Below are 23,891 nucleotides of genomic sequence, written 5' to 3'. Positions count from 1 at the left end.
ATAGGTTTCAGCTCTGCTGGTGTGCGTTGCACTTAAGACTGCACCCGCACAATAAATAGATAGGTAAATAAAGAAAATACAGTTAAGCGTACAAAGTGCCTTAACAAGGAAGTACGTCACATTTAATGTAACTCCGCAAAATTCAATTTCCGGAATGAAGGTAGTCTGAGAAAGTTCGCGCGCCTTGTTTGTTACCAGTGAATGCCTAGACACCAGACTAAAGATGAGTCTAGACTTAGTCTAGATACGAGTATAAATCCATACTCATTGTAAATGTATCTGTCTATCTGTCTGCTTACTTTTCCCATCCGCTTAACCGATTTTGAGGAAAGGTACAGAAATGCTACAGAAATAGCTTGTATTCGTGGGGAAGGACATATGTTACCTAATTATTTGCCGGCATGGCACCATCTCGTCTATATCATACTATATACTCGTATCCATACTAATATTATAAATGCGAAAATGTGTCTGCCTGTCGGTCTGCCTGTCTGTCTGTCTACTACCTTTTCACGGCCCAACCGTTTAACCGATTCTGACGAAAGGTACAGGGTTAGCTTATATAGCCGGGGACGGACATAGGCTACTTTTTATCACGGAAAATCAAAGAGTTCCCACGAGATTCCTAAAGACCCATTCGCTCAACCGATTTGTATGTGGTGCCTAGGTAGATTGCGTCCCTGTAATTGACATAGACAACTTTTTATTCCGGAAAATCAAACAGTTCCCACGGGATCTCACTCACACACAGACACACTTTCGCATTTATAATATAGGTATGGATTAGACAATCTTCAAAAACAACCCTTCTTGTACCTTTATGCAGTCGGGCAAAATGTCCCAGTCAAAATGTATAAAGTCGTCGACCGTGCGGACAGGCAGGGGGCGTGGTCACAGACGAGACGCGCAAAAGTGTTATTTATAAAACACCATCGATCCGGCCGGACGTATGTAGTACAAGAGGCAGTGGTGAAAGAACAACTGTTAAAAACACATAATATATTCTTGATTCGAATTAAAGGCTCGTAGCTTTAGTTTTAAGTTTACGTAAAGCAGGCGTTATTTTGCGGAAATCCATGATATACAAGGAACCAAAAGCTTAATTTGCTACAATCCTTCAACCGATTATAATTATAATTTAACCAATTATAATTTGGCTGGCGTATTATAAAGGCAAGGCAAATTAAGGTTTTGATTCCTTGTATATTTGAGTTTTTATTCACTTTTCTGTTTTTTTTTTGTAGTGTACAATAAAAGCACTAGATGCGCTTTCATGCATTCACTCATTAATAAATAATTAATCAATTCTTAGATCCATTCGTTCTCATACCCACCTCTTCTATACTATCAGGGCCCAAATAAAATTTGTGTTAGATCTATCTTATTTGGACTCTGTAATGATTTATTTACTTAAAAGGCAACTAACTAACATAAGTATTGCTTGATTCTTTAAATTTTTTAGTTTTTTTTTTAAAATTAACTTTTGGCACAGGCTTGACCACAGTTATACTTGATGGAAAGTGATGATGTTCAAATTTCAAATTCAAATTCAAAATGTTTTTATTCAATTAAACTTTTACAAGTGCTTTTGAATCGTCAAAAAAACCTACCACTGGTTCGGAATGCTGTTCCTACCGAGAAGAACCAGCAAGAAACTCGGCGGTTGCTCTTTTCAAGTACATATTCAATTTACAATAATATGCCATACTGTATACAAGCAATTGCAGCGCCGTGTATTGCTGGAGCGATGGATGTGGCCTAAGATGGGTCGTGTTTACCTAGAAGATGCCTTATCCCTCCTGTTTTAAAGATACCCGCACTAAGCACTGCTTCTTAGCTTAATTATAAAGTGCAAGCCATTAAGTTACCTTTACCTATGTATTAATTGCCTCAATAAAATCTAGTCCGGCTCTTACACTATAATGTTTAGCGTGCTAATTGCTCTGAATCTATCCCGTTTGAACTTGGTAATGATTTATTTACCTTAAAAGGTAAAAAATATCAAAGGTGTAGACTGTAGGCCGCCTTTGAACGTTTTAATTGTCCGTTGATGTGTTTATGTAGAGAAAAGCGATCGCGTTTAACTTGCAAACTCTTTTTACCCTCGTTTATTATTATATCGAAAAACTTTTTACAACCAAGACAAGCAAGGCAAGTACCTATATAATTTGGCGTCTTTTAATGTTTTTTTAACCCCCGACCCAAAAAGAGGGGTGTTATAAGTTTGACGTGTGTATCTGTGTATGGGTGTATCTGGGTATCTGTCTGTGGCATCGTAGGTAGCTCCTAAACTATTGAACTGATTTTAATTTAGTTTTTTTTTTTGTTTGAAAGGTGGATTGATCGAGAGTGTTCTTAGCTATAATCCAAGAAAATCGGTTCAGCCGTTTGAAAGTTATCAACTCTTTTCTAATTACTGTAACTTTCACTTGTCGGGGGTGTTATAAATTTTTAATTTACACTTGTTAAACAAAATAATTTAAGGTACCAGAAGGACGAGTGGTTTGTCTGGTTTAGCGGATTATAGCAAATTAAGCTTTTGGTTCCTTGATCATGGACTTCCGCAAAATAACGCCTGCTTCTATACAAAAATAATAGAATAGAATAGATTTTTATTCAAATAAACTTTTACAAGTGCTTTTGAATCGTCAAAATAATTTACCACTTGTTCGGAATGCCGTTCCTACCGCGAAGAACCAGCAAGAAACTCGGCGGTTATTCTTTTCAACTGTTCAATCACACTAATATTATAAAGGCGAAAGTTTGTATGTGTGTGTGTGTGTGTGTGTGTGTGTGTGTGTGTGTATGTTTGTTACTCTTTCACGCAAAAAACTACTGAACGGATTTGGATGAAATTCGGAATGGAGAAAGGTAATATCCTGGATTACATAGGCTACTTTTATCCCGGAAAACCATGAGTTCCCACGGGATTTCGAAAAACCTAAATCTACCCGGACGAAGTCGCGGGTGTCAGCTAGTTTACCATATATGCCATACTATACAAGCAATTGCAGCCCCGCGCATTGCTGGAGCGAGTCAAAACCATGCTTTTGCATCATTTACATAATCTTCGATTGTATAATATACTTTTTCCGGGAGCATACTTTTAATAGATTTTTTAAACTTTTGTAAAGGTAAGTCTAATATTGACTAAGCATTGACTATGGGATTTTGTTATAAAAAATATTACACTCATTCCCACAAATGACTTTCCCACTTTCCTGAGGCGGAACGTAGGAGCTTAGTACGGTTTTTAGTTTGCCTGTCGTGGAAGTGGTCCAGCTGTGGACGCAAACGCAAAGAAACTATGACAATCGCAAGTCCAGCGTGTAATGTAAAGGTCAGTGGCACCACAGGAGTCGTGTCACATGTCGTCATCTCTCGTAACTCGATAGCGGGACGCAGCGGCGCGTGGTACATCGACACGCGATATTTAATCGCTACTAGCGACTACCGAATGATACCTGGCAGCCGCCTACTGCGTCTGCAGCATGCATGGGAATCTTTATGTCAATCGCTAGATATACCTACCGGCTAGAATAATTCGCATATAAATAGTAGAATTTGCCGCTTACAACACAGTCGGCTTTTCACAAACGCTCGTTAGATTGCAATTTTTTTCCAATTTTAAAAGAATATTAGCCAAGTTTATGATGATGAGTGATGACTAATATCCCCCCAAACAAGCGTAAAGCTTGTGCTAGGAGTGGGTACGACGGGGTACCAGCCAGGTAACCTCCCCGTGTGCCTGAGTGTTGTGGGTAACAGCAGCGCTTGGGCCGGTGTACCCTGGTAACATGGTTAACGATTTCTCTTCATGGGATATTGTTAGCCATGGCTAATTAACCTGGCAGGGAGGGGGGTGTTGTCCGCGCGTCCCTCTGAGTATCCCTAGCAGAGGGCGCAGTAGACGCACCCATGGGGCATAAGCCCCAGGAGCGGAGGGTGTGGCTGTGATGGGTGGTTGGTGATGACTGATGAGGTTTCATCACCCATCCAGTCACTGACTGCCCCACCCGTCTCTCTCCTGTCCAGTTTAGTGACGGGCCTCTGTGTTTGGGGGCACGAAGTGTCCCAGTGGTGGGTCTGCTGCGGCGGACGTCCGCTGGCGGAGTGACGAGGTGTTTACGGTCCCTTGTGCTCCGACGTCAGCGGTGGGATGGAATTCCGTGAGGTTTTTAGTCGGTAGGAATCCGACATAACCACTGTGTTCCACCGTGGCAGGTGGTATCCATGACGGATTTTCCTCACAATAAAAAAAGGAGTAGGTTCGGCAATAGTGCAACGGATGGAGTTTGAACCAGCGACCTTTGTTACTAAATGCAATTATGCAACAACACTAGACATTAGATGATGGTAAATGCTTTTGACGATTCAAAAGAACTTGTACCTAAAAGTCTAATTGAATAAAAATATTTTGAATTTGAATTACAGAGGTGTTTTCAATAAAACAATTAATTGAAAAGATTTCTCAGAAGTTATGAGTTTATTAAGCCAAAAATATCTATGTAAATAGTCTGTAATTTTGGATTCTTTTTTTAATAAAAAGTAGGTCAAGTGAACAGTTTAGCACGTAATATAAACGATAAATTTGAGATATTGTGGTAGGCGGGACCGCGGACGATCCTCGCGCTTCTTAATGCCTGTACAGGGTGTTTTAAAACCGCTAAAATTCTTCTTTTTAAACTCATACCGCAAGACATCGGGCAAGTTTCTATCCTATTGTCGTCAACAAGTTTAAAAAATGTATGCTCTTCAGAAAAGCATAAGTACATAATATTATACAATCGAAGATTATGTAAATGATAAAAGAGCGTGGATTTGACCTGCCGCTCACTCCAGCAATGCGAATGACTTCAATTACTTTTATACATGGCAATAATATTGTAGAGCAACCGCAGAGTTTCTTGCTGGTTCTTCTCGGAAGGAAAGGCATTCCAAACCAGTGGTAGATGCTTTTGACGAATCAAAAGTACTTGAAAAAGTCTAATTGAATAAAAATATTTTGGATTTGAATTTGACATTTCATCTACACGCCTAAAACGTTTTGAGTCATCATTGCTCGCACACGCATGGCTAAAGTTTGGAATATTCTTCCGCGATTTCCACGGTGTTTCCTGGCAATTACATTCGGGTATCTTTAAACAAGAGTGAATGGGAATCTTCTAGGCACACGCGTCCCATCTTAAGCCACATGTACACTGTTTATCAAGTTTGATTGTGGTCAGGTAGTGTTACTATTTTGAATAAAAACTTTACGAAACTTAACTTTATGAAATCCACAAGTAAAGAGGTGCTTTGCGTCCACGTTCCGGAAATAATAATAATTAATTAATTATTTTTGGAAACAAGTAAGATTTTAGATCACCCTCTATGGCATATTGAGGTTCACATTTTAATCATGTCTTGGAAAATTCTTTGGCAAGGCCTCCACGAACATTAAAGTTACATTTCTATATACAATACCTATATAGTGTTTTTTTTTGTTTTTTTTAACTGGGACGATTTGGAGAAATGCAAATTATTACGAGATACAGAGAAACTGTCTTAGGAACTACCTATTTAAGGATAATGAATCTGAAGCTGAGATCTACAGAGCACACTTTGACTTTGCTTAGACTTAAGAAACTGTTAAAACGAGACAGCGTTATACTGCTGGCATAAATCTGTCTCGTTTTAGCTGAAAAAGTCAAAGTAAAGTCAAAGTGCGTTGTTCCATAGTACTCAACCTTAGATAAGAATGGTTTGGCCATAGCCTACCACATTTTCCAAGTGTGGATAGGCAGAGAGACACCCACCTTTTAGTATATTATGGAGAACACTCAGGCATGCATATTTCCTCCACATAACTTCAAATACTTACGTCACCCGAATCTTTACAACGAATCTCATTCATCAAAATCGGCCCAGTAGTTTAGGCACTACGGTGGAACACACAGAATCTGAATACAAACATACATACATACATAAAACTGCTAAAATCATAACCCTTCCATTTGGCTTTGCCGCAGTCGGGTAAATATACATCATTCTTTATCCCTTCCTTGAGTTCACGCTCTGTCAAACCAACGATTTATACCGAACGCTAGCCTACTTCGTAAAACGAGCTCTGATTTCGTTTCCAAAAACCGAGTAACGGGTTATTGGGAAGAATAAAGAGCTGTACACACTACACACAGAAATCACTTTCACAGTTCGCTACAGTTAGGAAACTTATAACAAAACTAGCCGAAACCCCCGACTTCGTCCGCGTGGATTTAGGTTTTTCGAAATCCCGTGGGAACTCTTTGAATTTCCGGGATAAAAAGTAGCCTATGTGCTAATCCTGGATATTATCTATCTCCATTCTGAATTTCAGCCAAACCGTCCAGTGGTTTTTGCGTGAAAGAGCAACAAACATACACACACACACACACACACATACACACAAATTTTCGCCTTTATAATATGGCTTAGTGTGACGTCTAGACTTCAGCGTCACTTGCAGGCGTCAAATGTGTAAGAACATTTGAGCGTGGTTTTTTTAAAAAAAAGGATATTAGCCATGCTAATCATGACTAATACTCCCCTTTCCCCTCCAATTAAACGTAAAGCTTGCGCCAGGAGTGGGTACGACAATAGTGCAACGGGTTTGAACCGCCGACCTTTCGGAATTCAGTCCACTCCTCAACCGTTGAGCTATCGAGGCTCTATTGACCTGCAGCTCGCTCCAGCAATGCGCAGGACTACAATTACTTTTATACATGGCTTAATATTGTAAGTATATAAATCTTTGAAAAGAGCAACCGCCGAGTTTCTTGCTGGTTCTTCTCAGTAGGAAGGGCATTCCGAACCAGTGGCAGATGTTTTTGATGATTCAAAAGAACTTGAAGAAAAGTCTAATTGAATAAAATAATTTTGAATTTGAATTTGAAATCCAAAAAGTTTGCGGTGCGTGTTTGGCATCAAACCCCCGACCTTTCAAATAAAAGACGGCACTCTTTACAACTAGACTAATAATAACCGGTTTATGGCTTTTTCTGTGTTTCTGTTATACTTTCTGTGTTTCTGTTATTTTTCTGTGATTCTGTTATTTTTAACCCCCGACCCAAAAAGTTATAAGTTTGACGTGTGTATCTGTGTATCGGTGTATCTGTATATCTGTCTGGGGCATCTAGCTCCTAAACTAATGAACCGATTAGAATTTGGTTTTTTTTGTTTGAAAAGTGGCTTGATCGAGAGTGTTCTTAGCTATAATACAAGAAAATCGGTTCAGCCGTTTGAAAGTTATCAGCTATTTACTAGCTACTGTAACCTTCACTTGTCGGGGGTGTTATAAATTTTTAATTTACACTTGTTTCTGTTGTTTTTGTTATTTTATTGTTTGTTGTTTCTGTTATTTAATTTTTTGTTATTTCTGTTATTCTAGTTTTATAAACATTTTTTTTTAAATAAGAGTAAAATGAGAAAAATAAATAAATGAGAGATTAAACCGGTTTATAATTATTTCCCTGTAATATTGCATTATTTTCGTATTATTTTAATAACTTTATACAACTTTTTCCGGCCGAGTAGCCCGCGCGCCGTCCGGTTTCGGGTTACCACTGCAACTCGAGTGCAAGTCACGCAACGTTCGATTAACTCGTCAACGAATCGAGCGAAAAATCGATAGCGACTCGAAAATATTTACTGAGCAATGCGAACGTCTTTTATTGTTTACTAGACGATGCCCGCGACTTCGTCCGCGTGGATTTAGGTCCTTGAATATTCCGTGGGAACTCTTTGATTTTCCGGGACAAAAAGTAGGTAGCCTATATTACTCTCCACTCCTTTCAACTATCTCCAGTGTAAACATAATAATCCATATATCCATATCCATATTCCATATTCATCCATATCCATACTAATATTATGAATGCGAAAGTGTGTCTGTCTGTCTGTCTACTACCTTTTCACGGCCCAACAGTTTAACCGATTCTGACGAAATTTGGTACAGAGTCAGCTTATATCCCGGGGACGGACATAGGCAACTTTGTCCCGGAAGGGTTTTGTCCCGGAAAATCAAAGAGTTCCCTCGGGAATATCATACGATGGTGCGGAACCTTAGGACTATCTCCAAAAATCAAGTCGATTGGTTGCTTAGTTAGGACGTTAGGGCGTGAAAGAAGGACAAACCAACAAACACACTTTCGCATTTATGGAATTAGTATAGATGCTCCGGCTTCGCCCGCGTTGCTATAGATTTTATAAATCCCATGGAAACTCTTTGCCCAGGATGTAAATATCTCTGTAATTTCTTTAAAATTGGTTAAACAGATGGGCCGTAAAAACTAGCAGACAGACAGACACACGTGTTTTTTAAATTTTACGTTTTCTGGTAGGAACACGCTATTTTCCTGGGATAAACAAGTGTAAATCAAAAATTTATAACACCCCCGACAAGTGAAGGTTACAGTAACTAGAAAAGAGCTGATATCTTTCAAACGGTTGAACCGATTTTCTTGGATTATAGCTAAGAACACTCTCGATCAAGCCACCTTTCAAACAAAAAAAAATAAATTAAAATCGGTTCACTAGTTTAGGAGCTACGATGCCACAGACAGATACACAGATACACACGTCAAACTTATAACACCCCTCTTTTTGGGTCGGGGGTTAAAAAGTAACCTATGTCCGTCCCCGGATGTAAGCTAACTCTGTACCTTTCATCAAAATCGGGCAATCTGCTGGGCTGTGAAAAGCTAGCAAACAGACAGACAGACATACTTTCGCATTTATAATATTAGTATGGATAATAATGTATTTTAAATAGTATACCTATAGTACCTAGAGTATGGATTAATATTAAAATAGGTACCTGTAATTTTAGACGTTAATCTGTGTAATTATTTAAGCTACTTTAATTGCGGCCTATTTAATACTAGACGATGCCCGCGACTGCGCCCGCGTGGATTTAGGTTTTTCGAAATCCCGTGGAAACTCTTTGATTTTCCGGGATAAAAAGTAGCCTATATGTTAATCCAGAGTATAATCTATCTCCATTCTAAATTTCAGCCCAATCCGTCCAGTAGTTTTAGCGTGAAGGAGTAACAAACATACACACACACACACACACACACACACACACACACACATACAAACTTTCGCCTTTATAATATTAGTGTGATTATCAGATATCGGGCGAAAATCAGATAAAAAGACGAGTTTCGGTATGGATGAACGAACTGGTAGCAGAAGAAAAATAATAAAGTGATGCACGCGTAAGCCTAGGAGTTTTGTTTTCCTATTAACGCATCGTTAAGAGGGCTCTCTCCGTCACTCGTTTCATACAATCGTAGTTCCAATTTCATTTGAATATTAAGCAACCAAAGTCCATGAAATTTTGCAGACATATTCTAGAAACTAATATCTATGTCTGTGGTTTTCCAGATTTCTGTTAAAATATTCGGTTTCAAAGTTACGCGGTCTTAACAATTCACATACAAATCGTTGAGCCCCTGTAATTTTAAAACTACATATTTTTAGAAAAATCTAAAACACCACAGACACAGATATTAGTTTCTAGAATATGTCTGCAAAATTTCATGGACTTTGGTTGCTTAATATTCAAATGAAATTGGAACTACGATTGTATGAAACGACTGACGGAGAGAGCCCTGTTAAGCCAATTTTTTTCTGTCATAGTACCTACGTATAATAAGCTCACATACAGGTTTAACGAGAACGCTAGCAAATACGAAGACAAATGATAGTACTGATAAGGTACCACTGAAAGTTTCTTGACAGACACGACAGACGGACAGACAGGCAACAAAGTGATCCTATAAGGGTTCCATTTTCCTTTTTTTTTAACCCCCGACCAAAAAGAGGAGTGTTATAAGTTTGACGTGTGTATCTGTGTATCTGTCTGTGGCATCGTAGCTCCTAAACCAATGTACCGATTTTAATTTAGTTTTTTTTTGTTTGAAAGGTGGCTTGATCTAGAGTGTTCTTAGCTATAACCCAAGAGAATCGGTTCAGTCGTTTGAAAGTTATAAGCTCTTTTCTAGTTACTGTGACCTTCACGTGTCGGAGGTGTTATAAATTTTTAATTTACACTTGTTAAAACGAGAATATTACTCTCCTTTCCCCTCCAATTAAGCGTAAAGCTTGTGCCAGGAGTGGGCACGATAATAGTACAACGGGTGGGGTTTGAACCGCCGACCTTTCGAAATTCAGTCCGCTCCTCAACCGTTGAGCTATCGAGGCTCTAAATAGGTTTTATAGAGGGTTAATAGAGGTTTTGAGGTACGGAACCCTAAAATCTGTATAATTTACATTATAAAGCGTAATTAAACAGACTAGAATGATCGTTAATGACGTCCAGCTTCTTAAAGATAGACGTAAAAAGCGGCGTGGCAAGAAAAAGTTGACAAATGGCAAGTGACAGGCGCGTTCAGGGGTAACGGGGGAACACACAACACGCGAACGGGGTAAGTCAGCTGTGAACGTTGTATCAGGGGTTCTCGATCGAGATTTAAGAATAGCTCTGTATATAGTGAAGTGAGTTCGAGTTGAGAATAGTACATTGGTACAAAATATTAGATACTAAGGGATGCCCGCGACTTCATCCGCGTGGATTTAGGTTTTTGAAGATCCCGTGGGAACTGTTTGATTTTCCGGGATAAAAAGTTGTCTATTTCGATTACAGGAAAGCAAGCTAATTCGGTACCAAATTTCATACAAATCGGTTAAGTGGATGGGTCTTAAGAAATCTCACGAGAACTCTTTGATTTTCCGGGATAAAAAGTAGCCTATTTCCGTCCCCGGGATATAAACTGACCCTGTACCAAATTTCGTCAGAATCGGTTAAACTGTTGGGCCGTGAAAAGGTAGCAGATCGACAGACAGACAGATAGACAGACAGACAGACACACTTTCGCATTTATAATATTAAGTATGGAAGTATGGAAGTATGGATAATTAGCACCCCTAATAACTATAAGTGTAAATTAAAAATTTAGAACACCCCCGACCAGTGAAGGTTACAGTAATAACTAGAAAAGAGCTGATAACTTGCTTTCAAACGGCTGACCGCTGAACCGATTTTTTTGGATTATAGCTATTCTCAGCTATAAACCAAGAAAATTGTTTCAGCCGTGTGAAAGTTGACTCTCTTGATCAAGCTACCTTTCAAACAAAAAAACTAATTTAAAATCGGTTCATTGGTTTAGGAGCTACGATGCCACAGACAGATACATACGTCAAACTTATAACACTCCTCTTTTTGGGTCGGGGGTTAAAAATTCGAACGAAAGAATCGTTCGACTTTTTCCATTTTTTCAATGGTAGAGGTCACATAGCCGTGAGTTCATGCGTGGCACAAAAAAAAAGCCTACTTCGGTAGCCAGATGCCGAATCAGCTAGAAACCTGCAACAGACATTCCGAACGTGATAACGCTATGCTTTTGACGGCGGGTATGTACTGTTACTAGCTATCAATTAGTTTAATTATTAAGTTAAGAACTAGATGAAGTTAAGAGGGCTCTCTCCGTCACTCGCTCCATACAAACGTAGTTCCAATTTCATTTGAATATTAAGCAACCAAAGTTCATGAAATTTTGCAGACATATTCTAGAAAAACTAATATCTATGTTTGTGGTTTTCCAGATTTCTGTTAAAATATTCGGTTTCAAAGTTACGCGGTCTTAAAAATTTACATAAGTGTACAAATCTTTGAGCCCCTGTAATTTTAAAACTACGCATTTTTAGAAAAATCTAAAACACCACAGACACAGATATTAGTTTCTAGAATACGTCTGCAAAATTTCATAGACTTTGGTTGCTTAATATTCAAATGGAATTGGAAATACGATTGTATGGAGTAAGTGACGGAGAGAGCCCTGTTAAGAACTAGATGAAGTTAAGAGGCATGAGACGGGTCTGCCCGCGAAATTCAAATTTAATTTGGTTTTTTCGCAATTTGTAAACTAATACGACAAAGTAGGCTTATGGCATTCTAATTGCACCAATGGCAGTATCGTCCTCACAGGTTTATAAAAAATCTTTACCTACTTTGAAGGGTCCAGTTTAAAAAATTAGCTCTAGTATCGACTAATTTGTGAGTTATAGTCGATACTCAAGAGTTTAAGAAAATAGCTATTATTAGGTATAGATAGCTAAGAACACTCTCGATCAAGCCACTTTTTAAACAAAAACAAACTAAATTAAAACCGGTACATTAGTTAAGGAGCTACGATGCCACAGACAGATCCACAGATACACACGTCAAACTTATAACACCCCTTTTTTGGGTCGGGGGTTAAAAAAAACGAAGGGCTGACCCTCGCTGGTTGTTTCTCTACTAGAAGGAGAATCTTTGATTGGATCATTGATTTGGGGGTGTAGGCTTGTCAAAACTCGACCTTCGAGAGCCTCGATAGCTCAACGGTTGAGGAGCGGACTGAATTCCGAAAGGTCGGCGGTTCAAACCCCACCCGTTGCACTATTGTCGTATCCACTCCTGGCACAAGCTTTACGCTTAATTGGAGGGGAAAGGGGAGTATTAATCATGATTAGTATGGCTATTCTTTTTTTAAAAAAAACTGCCATACTCCTTTCCTGGTAAACCCTTTCATATCTAATCCTGCATCATTTCACATTGGTGACATCGTAGTCAAAGGCTAACTAGTAGTCGATAAAAAAAAGTTAGCCAGTGTTTTAGACAGAAGTATTGTCTGTTGGTTGTTACCAGTTCAGTTCGTTAGTTACAAACGAAACGAGTCCGTGTTTTGCAAGTCCTATTCCGATACAAGCGCTCCGCGAACGCAGACCTTGTATCGTGTTAAGGCCGATATTATGAAAGGTCTCATTTAATCTTACCCCCACTAGTAAACCGGGTAATGGATAGGTTCTGGCTAACGTCAGGGAAAATTCTAATTTGGTTGATTTGTATTGTGCAGTTTGCTACTGAATATCCCGAGTTTACAACCTTGAGCGACCAGCGGTCGCAGTAATTTCCATATTGGAAATGCCACCTTAGACAAGCATAGTTAATACAAAAATTATAGAACATAACTATTTCTGCAACTTTTGAAAGATATATTTTTCAACCAGATGTTCATAAGTAATAATAGAGCAAGCATAGTCAATATTTTTTCCAATAGAATGGCGCGAATGGTGGTGGCACACATACATACATAGACTGCTAAAATAAATAATTATATTATAACCCTTCCTTTTGGCTTTGCCGCAGTCGGGTAAAAAAGACACCTACGAGTCTACCAAATTAGCATGCATTGACCTTTTCCATTTGGCTAGCTTGTTTCAATCTAGTACAAAAAGTACAAATTATATATTTTTCGAATCTGCACAATTTACATCCCCGCTTCCCCCGCGCGCCCCGCTAGGTTAGAGGGTAAATGAAAAGATTTTTTTATACAATAGCGAGCAAATGGGCAGGCGGGTCACCTGGTGTTAAGTGATTACCGCCGCCCATGAACATTTGAAGCACCAGAGGTACTGCCGATGCGTTGCCGGCCTTTCAGGAATTTGTTGGCCGCCCCGCCCCCCCTTGAATAACCCCACGTTGTAATCCAGTGGGAACACCGCCGGTGGGAGTTGATTCCACAGTTTGCATGTGTGTGGAAAAAGGACCTGGCACAGCGGGATTTTTCTGTTACTTTAAAAAAAAAATTTTTTCTTTAATATCTAAAAGGGGCTTCCCCTTAACGGTCAATGCAATAATCAAGTCCACAATAAGATTGTTGTCTCAACAGATAACTATTGGGTACTACCTAACGATGGACAGTTCTGAAACTGCGAACTTTCGACTAACTTATACTGTAACTAGTTTATGCCTACGACATTGTCCGCGTGGTTTACACAAATTTCAAACCCCTATTGCACCGCCTTAGGGGATTCATTTCAAAAATCCATTCTTAGCGGATTAAATTCAGATACAAGTTAACCCTTGACTGCATTCTCGCCTGGTGGTAAGTGATTATGCAGTCTAAGATGGAAGCAGGCTAACTTGGGACGTCTATGGCAGTTTTTATTTAACCCACACCCCTTTGGTATCTACGTGGCATCGTACCAGAACGCTAAATTGCTTGGCGGTACGGCTTTGCCGGTAGGGTGAAAGCACTAATTGAACTTGTATCAACTCAAAAGTTTAGGTGGTGCCGCATAATTGACGGGTCAGCTCTTATACTACTGTATTAGTCACTAACTTAGGTACCACTTATTTATTTATATATCATAATCTTCTAATCCATACTTAATATTATAAATGCGAAAGTGTGTCTGTCTGTCTGTCTGTCTGCTACGCTTTCACGGCTCAACCGCTGAACCGATTTTAATGAAATTTTGTACAGACTTAGGATACATTCCGAGGAAGGACATAGGCTACTTTTTATCCCGGAAAAACAAATATTTCCCGCGGGATTCCTAAATACTCATCCGCTTGATCGATTTGTATGTTTGGTACCGAGGTAGCTTGCATCCCTGTAATTGTCAAAGGCAACTTTTTATCCCGGAATATCAAACAGTTCCCACGGGATCTTCGAACACCTAAATCCACGCGGACGAAGTCGCGGGCATCCTCTAGGGCTCCATAATTATCAAATCTACATTGTTCTAAACTTCAGGCATTTAGAAGTTATGCTAAAATAAAGGAATCCATTAAAATTTAAACCGTCCTTCATAAACCTTGAAAACATTACACTCCTTTTTTTTGGCAGAGCGATAAATTTTAAAGAATAATTCAAAATTGTATCAACTCAAAAGTTAAGGTGGTGCCACATAATTGACCTATAACAATAGAGCCGGTAATAGTTGCGACACATTCCCAAACAGCGGGTCAGCTCTTACACTACTGTGTTAGTCACCCTAGTCTCTATGTGCCAGTGAGTTGCCATATTACTAGAGCAAATAATGTCCTGTACAAGTGTAAATTAAAAACCTATAACACCCTAGTAACTAGAAAAGACCGATTTTCTTGGATTATAAGTTATAACTAAGAACATTATCGATCAAGCCACCTTTCAAACAAAAAAAAAAAAACTAAATTGAAATCGGTTCAATAGTTTAGGAGCTACGATGCCACAGACAGATAGATACACAGATACACACGTCAAACTTATAACACCTCTCTTTTTATTGTTTGAGTGGCTTGATCGAGAGAGTTCTTAGCTATAATCCAAGAAAATCGTTTCAGCCGTTTGAAAGTTATCAGCTCTTTTCTAGTTACTGTAACCTTCACTTGTCGGGGGTGTTATAAATTTTTAATTTACTGGGTAAGGTTGGTCCCTCCATGGTCTATTTAACTCTACAACTTTGCACTTAGAGATTTTAATCTCGTAATAATTTTTGCACGACAACGTATACAAATGGAATGTGACGTCATAAATCCATACTAATATTATAAATGCGAAAGTGTGTCTGTCTGTCTGTCTTTCTGTCTGTCTGCTACCTTTTCACGGCCCAACAGTTTAACCGATTTTTACGAAATTTGGTAGAGGCTAACTAGCTTATATCCCGGGGACGGAAATAGGCTACTTTTATCCCGGAAAATCAAAGGGTTCCCCCGGGATTCCTAAAGACCCATCCGCTTAACCGATTTGTATGAAAGGAAGGTAGCTTGCGGCCATGTCATTGATATAGAGTTCCCATGGGATCTTCAAAAACCTAAATCCACGCGGACGAAGTCGCGGGCATCCTCTAGTTCTATATATTTTTTAAACCTTATTGCAAAACAGATAGATCAGTACCTTCCTATCTGTTTTGCAATACGGTAATAGCCACAGAACCCGGTATTTTACGCCCATTCGTTTGACAATTTTTTGACGAAGAACAGAGATACTCGTAGCTTGCATTCCAGGGTAGGCCATTTTCCATTCCAAGCTAGGCTACTTTTTGTCCTAAAATAAAAGCTATTTCTGTAACAAGCACCTGAATCAGTCAAACGAATGAGCCGTAAAAATTTAGCAGACAGACACTTCGCATTTATAATATTAGTGATATTAATAGTATGTAAGCATGGATTTAAATTTCTGGCTGTGACACAGAATAGACGGACAGATGGACTAGACATCCTAGAACGTTCCTTGTCGTTTGGTTTTAATTTATTTACCTACTTGATTCATGTAAGAATAGCCTGTGCCAGTTATGATACCTATGTCAAGACTATACCACCGGTTCGGAAAATAAATTCTACTGAGAAGAGCCGGCAAGAAACTCACCAGTTCAATATCACTATGGCACCCTAAAAATGCAGCGTCTTTTGTGCCACATATTCTAGTCGGATTTAGAACCGGGTGACTATGGTATGGTACGCACGACGCTACGGAACGCTGTGACGTCACGTCTGCGTACTACGAGCCATGGCGGCCTGCCAGCAACAGGGTTGACACAAGCATATTCCATATTTACTCGACTGCGGCAAAGCCAAAAGGAAGGATTATGATTTTAGCAGTCTATGTATGTATGTTTGTAACTAGATTCTCCGTAGCGCCTAAACTACTGGGCCGATTTTGATGAATGAGGTATCAATCGATTCGTCGTAAGGGTCCGGGTAGCATAGGCTATATTTTATACGAAAAAATTGGTTGTCTGTAAAGTCGGTTTACTGACGATAGTTGAACGTGACAACAAAGGCCGATTGTGCTTCTTTGTCGCTCGTTCCGCGCTCTCGCTTGCACTTCAAGCCTTACATGGAACGCCTCAGAGCGAGGTAACGCCGCATGAGTCATGTTTTTTCGTGCGTGCAGCCGGCTCTATCGAATTATAAGACGTTGTCACGTCAAAAATTTGACCTAACGGATGTTACATCAAAAAAAGTGGGGGATTCCAAAAATTTTTGTGCTATTATCGAGTGGGATGTCAAATGAAAGAGGAAAAAATTCTGAGTTCATGAATATAAATGCACTACAACATTAAAATAAAACAAGCGACAGAAAAACAAATTTACTATAATATTACAGCGTTTATTAAGACGATCGCAGTCGGGTTTTAGTTTTCAACTTTATCTTGTGCTGACTCTGGTCCTCACTTTGCTAGTAGATGTCTTCTGCGCTATGTATCTTCTATGTTAAGCCTACATATAGAATCTCAAGTTTCTAGAGGCAATGGCTTACCTTTTATTATATACGGATTATTATCAGCCCTGTACACATTAGCCCAACTATTCGGCCAATGCACTCAGCGAAGTATATGTTGCTACTACTAGCAACTTGGTGAATGAATATTGGCACTTCACAACACAATGAACCGATTTTAATTTAGTTTTTTTTTTGTTTGAAAGGTGGCTCGATCGAGAGTGATCTTAGCTATAATCCAAGAAAATCGGTTCAGCCGTTTAAAAGTTATCAGCTCTTTTCTAATATTCTCATAGTGGTTTTTGTGTTTTTGTATATTTTGAGTTATTGAATCAGTACTACAGTATTAATGTTGGCAGCCCTGTAGAGACCGCACGCAATATTACCAATACAACGAAACAAAACGAATGTATCGGTGCACCGTTTTGTCGCTAATTGCCTCGTTCGGTATGAGTGCCGCGCTAATTATTCACCGCGTTTATTATCAGACGCCGTCTAGACGCCGGTCTGACAACACACGACGAAAGAAAAGGTCTCTTATACCACCTTAAGTTGCCTTCAAACTACGGAAATATAATCACACTAATATTATAAAGGAGAAAGTTTGTATGTGTGTGTGCGTGTGTGTATGTTTGTTACTCCTTCACGCAAAAAATGCTGGACGGATTGGGCTGAAATTTAGAATGGAGATAGATTATACCCTGGATTAGCACATAGGCTACTTTTTATCCCGAAAAAATCAAAGAGTTCCAACGGGAATTTAAAAAAACCTACATCCACGCGAACGAAATCGCGGGCATCAGCTAGTATAATATATACATATCGCTCACCCTACTTTGAAATGTCACTGTTCAAACTGAGATGTAATATTAATATAATTAATATTTAAAGTTTCAACCGAACATGAATCTATTACGAGTTCTGTAAAATTTTGAATATTATTTCGTTTTTTAGGTTTCCGTACCTCAAAAGGAAAAACGGAACCCTTATAGGATCACTTCTATCTGTCTGTCTGTCTGTCCGTCCGTCCATCCGTCGTGTCTGTTAAGAAAACCTATAACGTACTTCGCGTAAAGGAATAAATCTGAAACTACTGAATTTGTGGTTACATCATTAAAAAAAAGTATACCAATTTTCAAAGTAAGATAACTATACCAAGTGGGGTATCATATGAAAGGGCTTTACCTGTAGGTACATTCTAAAACAGTTTATTTTTTCATGCATAATATTTTTTGATTAATCGTGCAAAATGTCGGAAAAAATACCCTAGTACGGAACCTTCGGTCTGCGAGTCTGACTCGCACTTGGCCGGTTTTTTTAAGTAATTTGTTTGGGTGCGTTTGGCGATTTTGCGAGGATGAAAACATCAAAGTCACGTCATTGACACGCTAATAATATTTCTGTAGCTATAAGTATGACGTACGTATGATATGCGCGTTTGATTATCAATTCAATTCAATTCAATTTATTTATTCAAGCTTATTGTTTCGCAAAGTAACGCCTGCTTCTATCCAGCAGTTCGCAAGCGCTTGTTATATACACGTTGGTCTGCATTCGCCAAACGTATTAGGCCAATGTGTATTGGAACCATACTAATTCCTAAAACTTACAAATATAAACCAAATCCATATCAATCTAATCATCATCATGATTATCAATCTACAAGTGTAAATTAAAAATTTATAACACCCCCGACAAGTGAAGGTTACAGTAACTAGAAAAGAGCTGATAACTTTCAAACGGCTGAACCGATTTTCTTGGACTATAGCTAAGAACACTCTCAATCAAGCTACCTTTCAAACAAAAAAAAAACTAAATTAAAATCTGTTCATTCGTTTAGGAGGTACGATGCCACAGACAGATACACAAGGCAAACTTGTAACACCCCTCTTTTTGGGTCCGGGTTTAATAATAGACGTCCACTCCTGAACATAGGTCTTCAGGGACTTCCACAAACCATGGTTCCTATCTTTATATTGGATCTACCCACCTGGATTGTGATATACGTACGTCGTCGTCTACAAATTCAAGTGCAGAGCTCTCAACGATTACTGGATGGGGCGGGACATGAGGCTAATGTAGGGCTGCCATACGTCCCGGTCGGAGGCATTGTGTCCCGGTCTGAAGCGTTGTGTCCCGGTGTCCTTGGTCAGTAAGTTAGTTGTCCCGGTTTGGTGTAAAGGCGTTACCATCAACGAGATGATGATTTTCCAAGATGAAAAACATGAGAAAAGTATTAAAATATAAAATTGTGTTATGGCCGAGCTCGTTTCCTATTTCCTTTTGTACCTTACTACCAATACCTGGCTTCGGGCGCGTATGGATGGATGTCCCGATCGTCCTTTCAACATTTATGGCAGGCCTAGGCTAATGTGTACTGGAGCTATAATAGTTCCTGCAGCTTATAAACCAAGTCCGTATTAATTTCCTAGCCGTTAAAACAATGCGCCTAATGGCCCATCTAATTTATACCTCGACGGCATTTGTATGTGACTACGACGTACGCTAAGCTAGGAATAAACTCATTACTGATTTTTATTATTTGCATTCGTGCTTGGCATATTTAGACGTCACATGCTCAAGAAAAATAAAGACCCATGGTTTGGATTGATAACCCAGTGGTTGAGACGTCGGTCTCCTATTTCGGACGGGTCGGGGGTTCGTTTCCGAACACGTAATAATCAGTGGCGTAATAATCAGTGGCGTAGTATAGTGCGTTTCATCGAATAGTACCTATGGCGTTATGTTGGCTCCCCTGTCTGTTGGGTGGTCATTGGCACCATATTGGCATGAAAAGACGCAGATTTTATTTATTTTCATTTGATTTTCATTTCATTCATACAGGAAAATCAAATGAAAATAAACGAAATCTGCGTCTTCTTATGCAAATATGGTGCCAATGACTTGGACAGACAGGGGAGCCAACATAACGCCATAGGTACTATTCGATGAAACGTACATTAACTAGCCGATGCCCACAACTTCGTCCGCGTGGATTTAGGTGTTCGAAATCCCGTGGGAACTTTTTGATTTTCCGGGATAAAAAGCAGCCTATGTCCTGGATATTATCTATCTCCATTTCAAATTTCAGCCAAATCCGTCCAGTAGTTTTTGCGTGAAGGAGTAACAAACATACACACACATACACACATAGATACAAACTTTCGCCTTTATAATATTAGTTTGAAGTGTGATAATATTAGTGTGATTCGTATTCATTACCCACAATATGATTAATTAACTCTGACATTTGATTTGTTTATTCTTCTTCAAATATACATATTATATCTATCTTATCCAAACATTCTAATCAATATTTCTTTCTAACGATTGATAAAACACATCAAAATTGAAACTTCCTTTAATCACTTCTCCAAAATTATAAAATGACTAGTGATTACATCTAAAATTATATTTATCATTATCGTTACAGGAATGACACCTCTTTATCAGTTTATGACATGAATCCGGTTTTCTATATGCTCTCAAAATTACAGTATCAGATTTACATGAACTATCACATGTTTTTCTATCCATCAATAATCTCAGAGGTCTAACATCGTATTTATCGGATCTACGCGTAGACGTCGATGCATCTACTTTAGTTACAGAACATTTAGGACATATAAAATTTTGACTCTGGGAAGTTATGGTACCAGAAGATTTTGAGCTACATGACTTCAAAGAGTTATTTAATTTCTTTTGAGACAAACAGCTACAGGATTTAGTAGTTTTGGTTTGAAGGGAGTCAGAAAATCTGAGAGATTTTTTGTAAGAAGAACTACTTTCATTGCGTGAGGTGCTACATACTGATGTGCTGCTTGGTTGTTGATTACAATTTGGACAAATTTTATCGGACATTTTTATGTTACTTGAAGATTTACAAGAACATGTTTTATCTGGTTTATGCTTGGAACTCTCATTGGATCGTTTCTGTTTACTTTCATAAGATTTATCTTCTAATTTATAGTGTGCAGTGTTAGACTTAGATATGTTCTGAGCCTTGCTACATGAACATGATGGTAATGCTATACCACTTAACTCATATGCTTTAGGAGAGCTGGTTTTATTTCTCTGACAACTATATCCTTGTGGTTTTGTAAGTGGAGGTTTTTCTATTACATTTTTTCCACACGTACAGTTTCGGGTATTGATAGTCGGTAAACTTTGCGATTTATTACAATATTGATTAGTTTTCAACTCATTTGCTAGCATATCTTTAACTTTATCACAAGAACAACTTTGAGATACTGCTGGTACTTGTAATATCTCCTTCATGCTAGAACATTTGTGTTTTGCTGTTGGCTGTTGTGATATTAAATTGTTATATGTATCCTTACAATTGCATGTGGTGATGCCAGAAGATGGTTGCGCAGTGTCAGCTTTTGACGAACATAAACAGTTTTTTTGAGGCAAGTCTTTGGTTTTCATTGAATCATAATTGAATTTTGCACTTCTCGTAATTCCTTCCTGTTTCATTTCACTAGATTTGTTGGAAATCTCTGATTTACTTAACCCCAATAATATTAGCTTGATTATGTTTAAAGTACTCGGTGTAAGCTCGATTTTGGTTTCATCATTTTGTTTCGTTTCATCGTCAGATTTGGCAACAATTTTCACTTTTAGGCTGTCACTACCCGGTTTAAATCTGCTATTGCATTTAATATCACTCGTACAGCTACTACTTGTAGATTTTGTACTTTCACAGCTTTCGAATTGACTTGTACTACTCCCTGTACTCTTATTAGAACAAGTAGAAGATTTGCCACCTGTATTTAAATTAACATCTTGAACTAATGATTCACTTTCGGACACAGGCTGACTTAGATCAATTGAAGCTAATGAAATGGCTTTAGATTTTGTAAGAATGCTGGAATCCTTCTCACAAGGTTTTGCGGCTACGTCACTAGAATATGGTATTGCAGTACTAGGTGTTTTTGAAACCTGTTTTAAACTTTTTTTGGAAGTAATTGGATTACCAATTATCCTCTTTTCGGTTTTCACTGTCTTTGTTCTATGTTTTTCACATATATTACCATTTTTATCTGGTTTCTTAGTTATCTTTACAGTTTCTTTAAACGTCCGCATATATTTACCACCTTCTTCTGAACTTCCAATCTTTTCTTTAGTTGGCAATAAACAAGCCGACGATTTACTTTGGGAAGGAAAATTACTTTGAGATTTAGTTTGTATTTCTTTATCTTGAAAAGAAACTTTATTTTGTGATTTTACTGGTGTACAACTAATAGATTTATCACTTTTATTTTCAGTTATCGGTTTGGTGTATCTAATTTGATCAGATTTAGAGGTTCTTGTACTTCTTTCGTTGCCTGGTGATTTATTGCAACAAATCCCAGATTCTTCACTACCAATTGCTTTTGCTTGCGGCGATAAATCACTACGAATACCTTTAACTCTTTTTTTATTAGAAGAAAATATATGATCGTTCCTATTATCATCTTTGATATAATGTGCAGAACAACCACAAATAGGATCTGTTGAATATACTGTTTGCGTTGGTTTGTCATCAAATGAAGCTTTATTTTGCATCTTTGGGGGTTGACTGCTAATAGTGGATTTATCACGATCATCGTGAAATCTAACAGCAACTTTAGTCGACAGAGGACTTTCATTTTCTTCCTGAGATAACGGATGACTATAAGAGTATTTGAGATTATCAGTCTGTATTTTTCTATCAGCAACAGATACTTTAGATTCTTTTTCAACAGGCTTTTTCAACTGTTCGCAGCTACAGACAGATTCTACGTTATCCGGTATCGACAGTGCTTTACAGCTACATACAGGCTCTAAAGTAACAGGTTTTTCCATTGGGGTGCAACTGCAAAAGGGTTCTGGTTTTTCCAAGGGTTCACAATCACAAACAGGCTCTTCAATGATAGTTGGTTTTATTACTTCGCAACTACAAATTTTATCTACTTCGTAAACAGGTGGGCTAGCACAAGGTATTTTGGATTGATTATATTTAAGACATTGACTACTACAAGAAGATTTAACGGTTTTCTGACATGAATCAATAATATTATCACGTATTTTTCTGTTTTCTGTGAGAGGTTCTATTGCATTGCAACAAACTTTTGCTGGAACTTCCATTTTACTATCTTTTTTAATTACTCCTTCCTTCTCTTTATTCTTTTTAATTTTTAATTCCTTAAATCTTTTCAATCTAAAGTTATCCTCCCTTTCAATCTCTTCTAATTCAGAAGTAATGTATTGACAGCTCACTTTTATCCTGGGAATGACAAGTTTTGATAGAACATTCCATTTCCTGTGGACAGAAATTCTCGACTTAGGATCGGTACCATTTAAATAATTTGTAGCTGCGGATAACCACCCTTCCAGTACTCTTGGTTTGATTATGGTAAACATGGTATTGATCCAATACGAAGCAAAAATGATCCATAATAATATACATATATGCGTGATAAAGGAGGTTTGAATATTTTAAGAAGAGGTCCTCTCGTTTTTTGGTTTTCATATTAGTTAACTGATAACGAATATATTATATTTTAATCCTGATTCCTAAAACTCTTATATTATTGTCCTAAAATAAGCAAGATTTTTTTATAGTTGTATGTTTCCAATAATAAAATAACCATGGTTTAAATATAAATTTTATTCATAGGTATTATCAAGCGTAAGTTGAATCAATCTAATTATTGATCGTAAATTACGGCAAAATCAACTAACTCTCTAAAGTAAAATTCATTATCATGTAAAACGCATTGCTTTAAGAGGGGTCTCTCCGTCACTCGCTATATACAAACGTAGTTCCTATTTCATTTGAATATTAAGCAACCAAAGTCCATGAAATTTTGC

At 38.1% G+C, this 23,891-nt stretch overlaps 1 protein-coding gene across 3 annotated transcripts in view; it reads right to left on the bottom strand.

Moving 5' to 3' along the window:
* The window catches only part of LOC123878978 (V-type proton ATPase subunit D-like), a 49,166-nt gene that overhangs the window by 12,497 nt on the left and 12,778 nt on the right, over positions 1-23,891 (bottom strand). Inside the window, exon 6 of one of the 3 annotated variants that reach the window (XM_045926388.1) lies at positions 20,400-23,340. The exons of the other annotated variants lie outside the window; for them this stretch is intronic. Within the exon in view, the coding sequence (XP_045782344.1) occupies positions 20,445-23,340 (2,896 nt within the window). The 3' untranslated portion in view covers positions 20,400-20,444. Of the gene's footprint in view, positions 1-20,399; positions 23,341-23,891 lie in introns of those variants that run through there. 3 annotated transcript variants of the gene reach the window in all.

This window comes from Maniola jurtina, chromosome 27 (assembly GCF_905333055.1).
Source record: "Maniola jurtina chromosome 27, ilManJurt1.1, whole genome shotgun sequence".
NCBI classification, from domain to species: Eukaryota; Metazoa; Arthropoda; class Insecta; order Lepidoptera; family Nymphalidae; genus Maniola; species Maniola jurtina.
The sequence above is the reverse complement of the archived record's forward strand: the minus strand, read 5'-3'. Positions and strand labels throughout refer to the sequence as shown.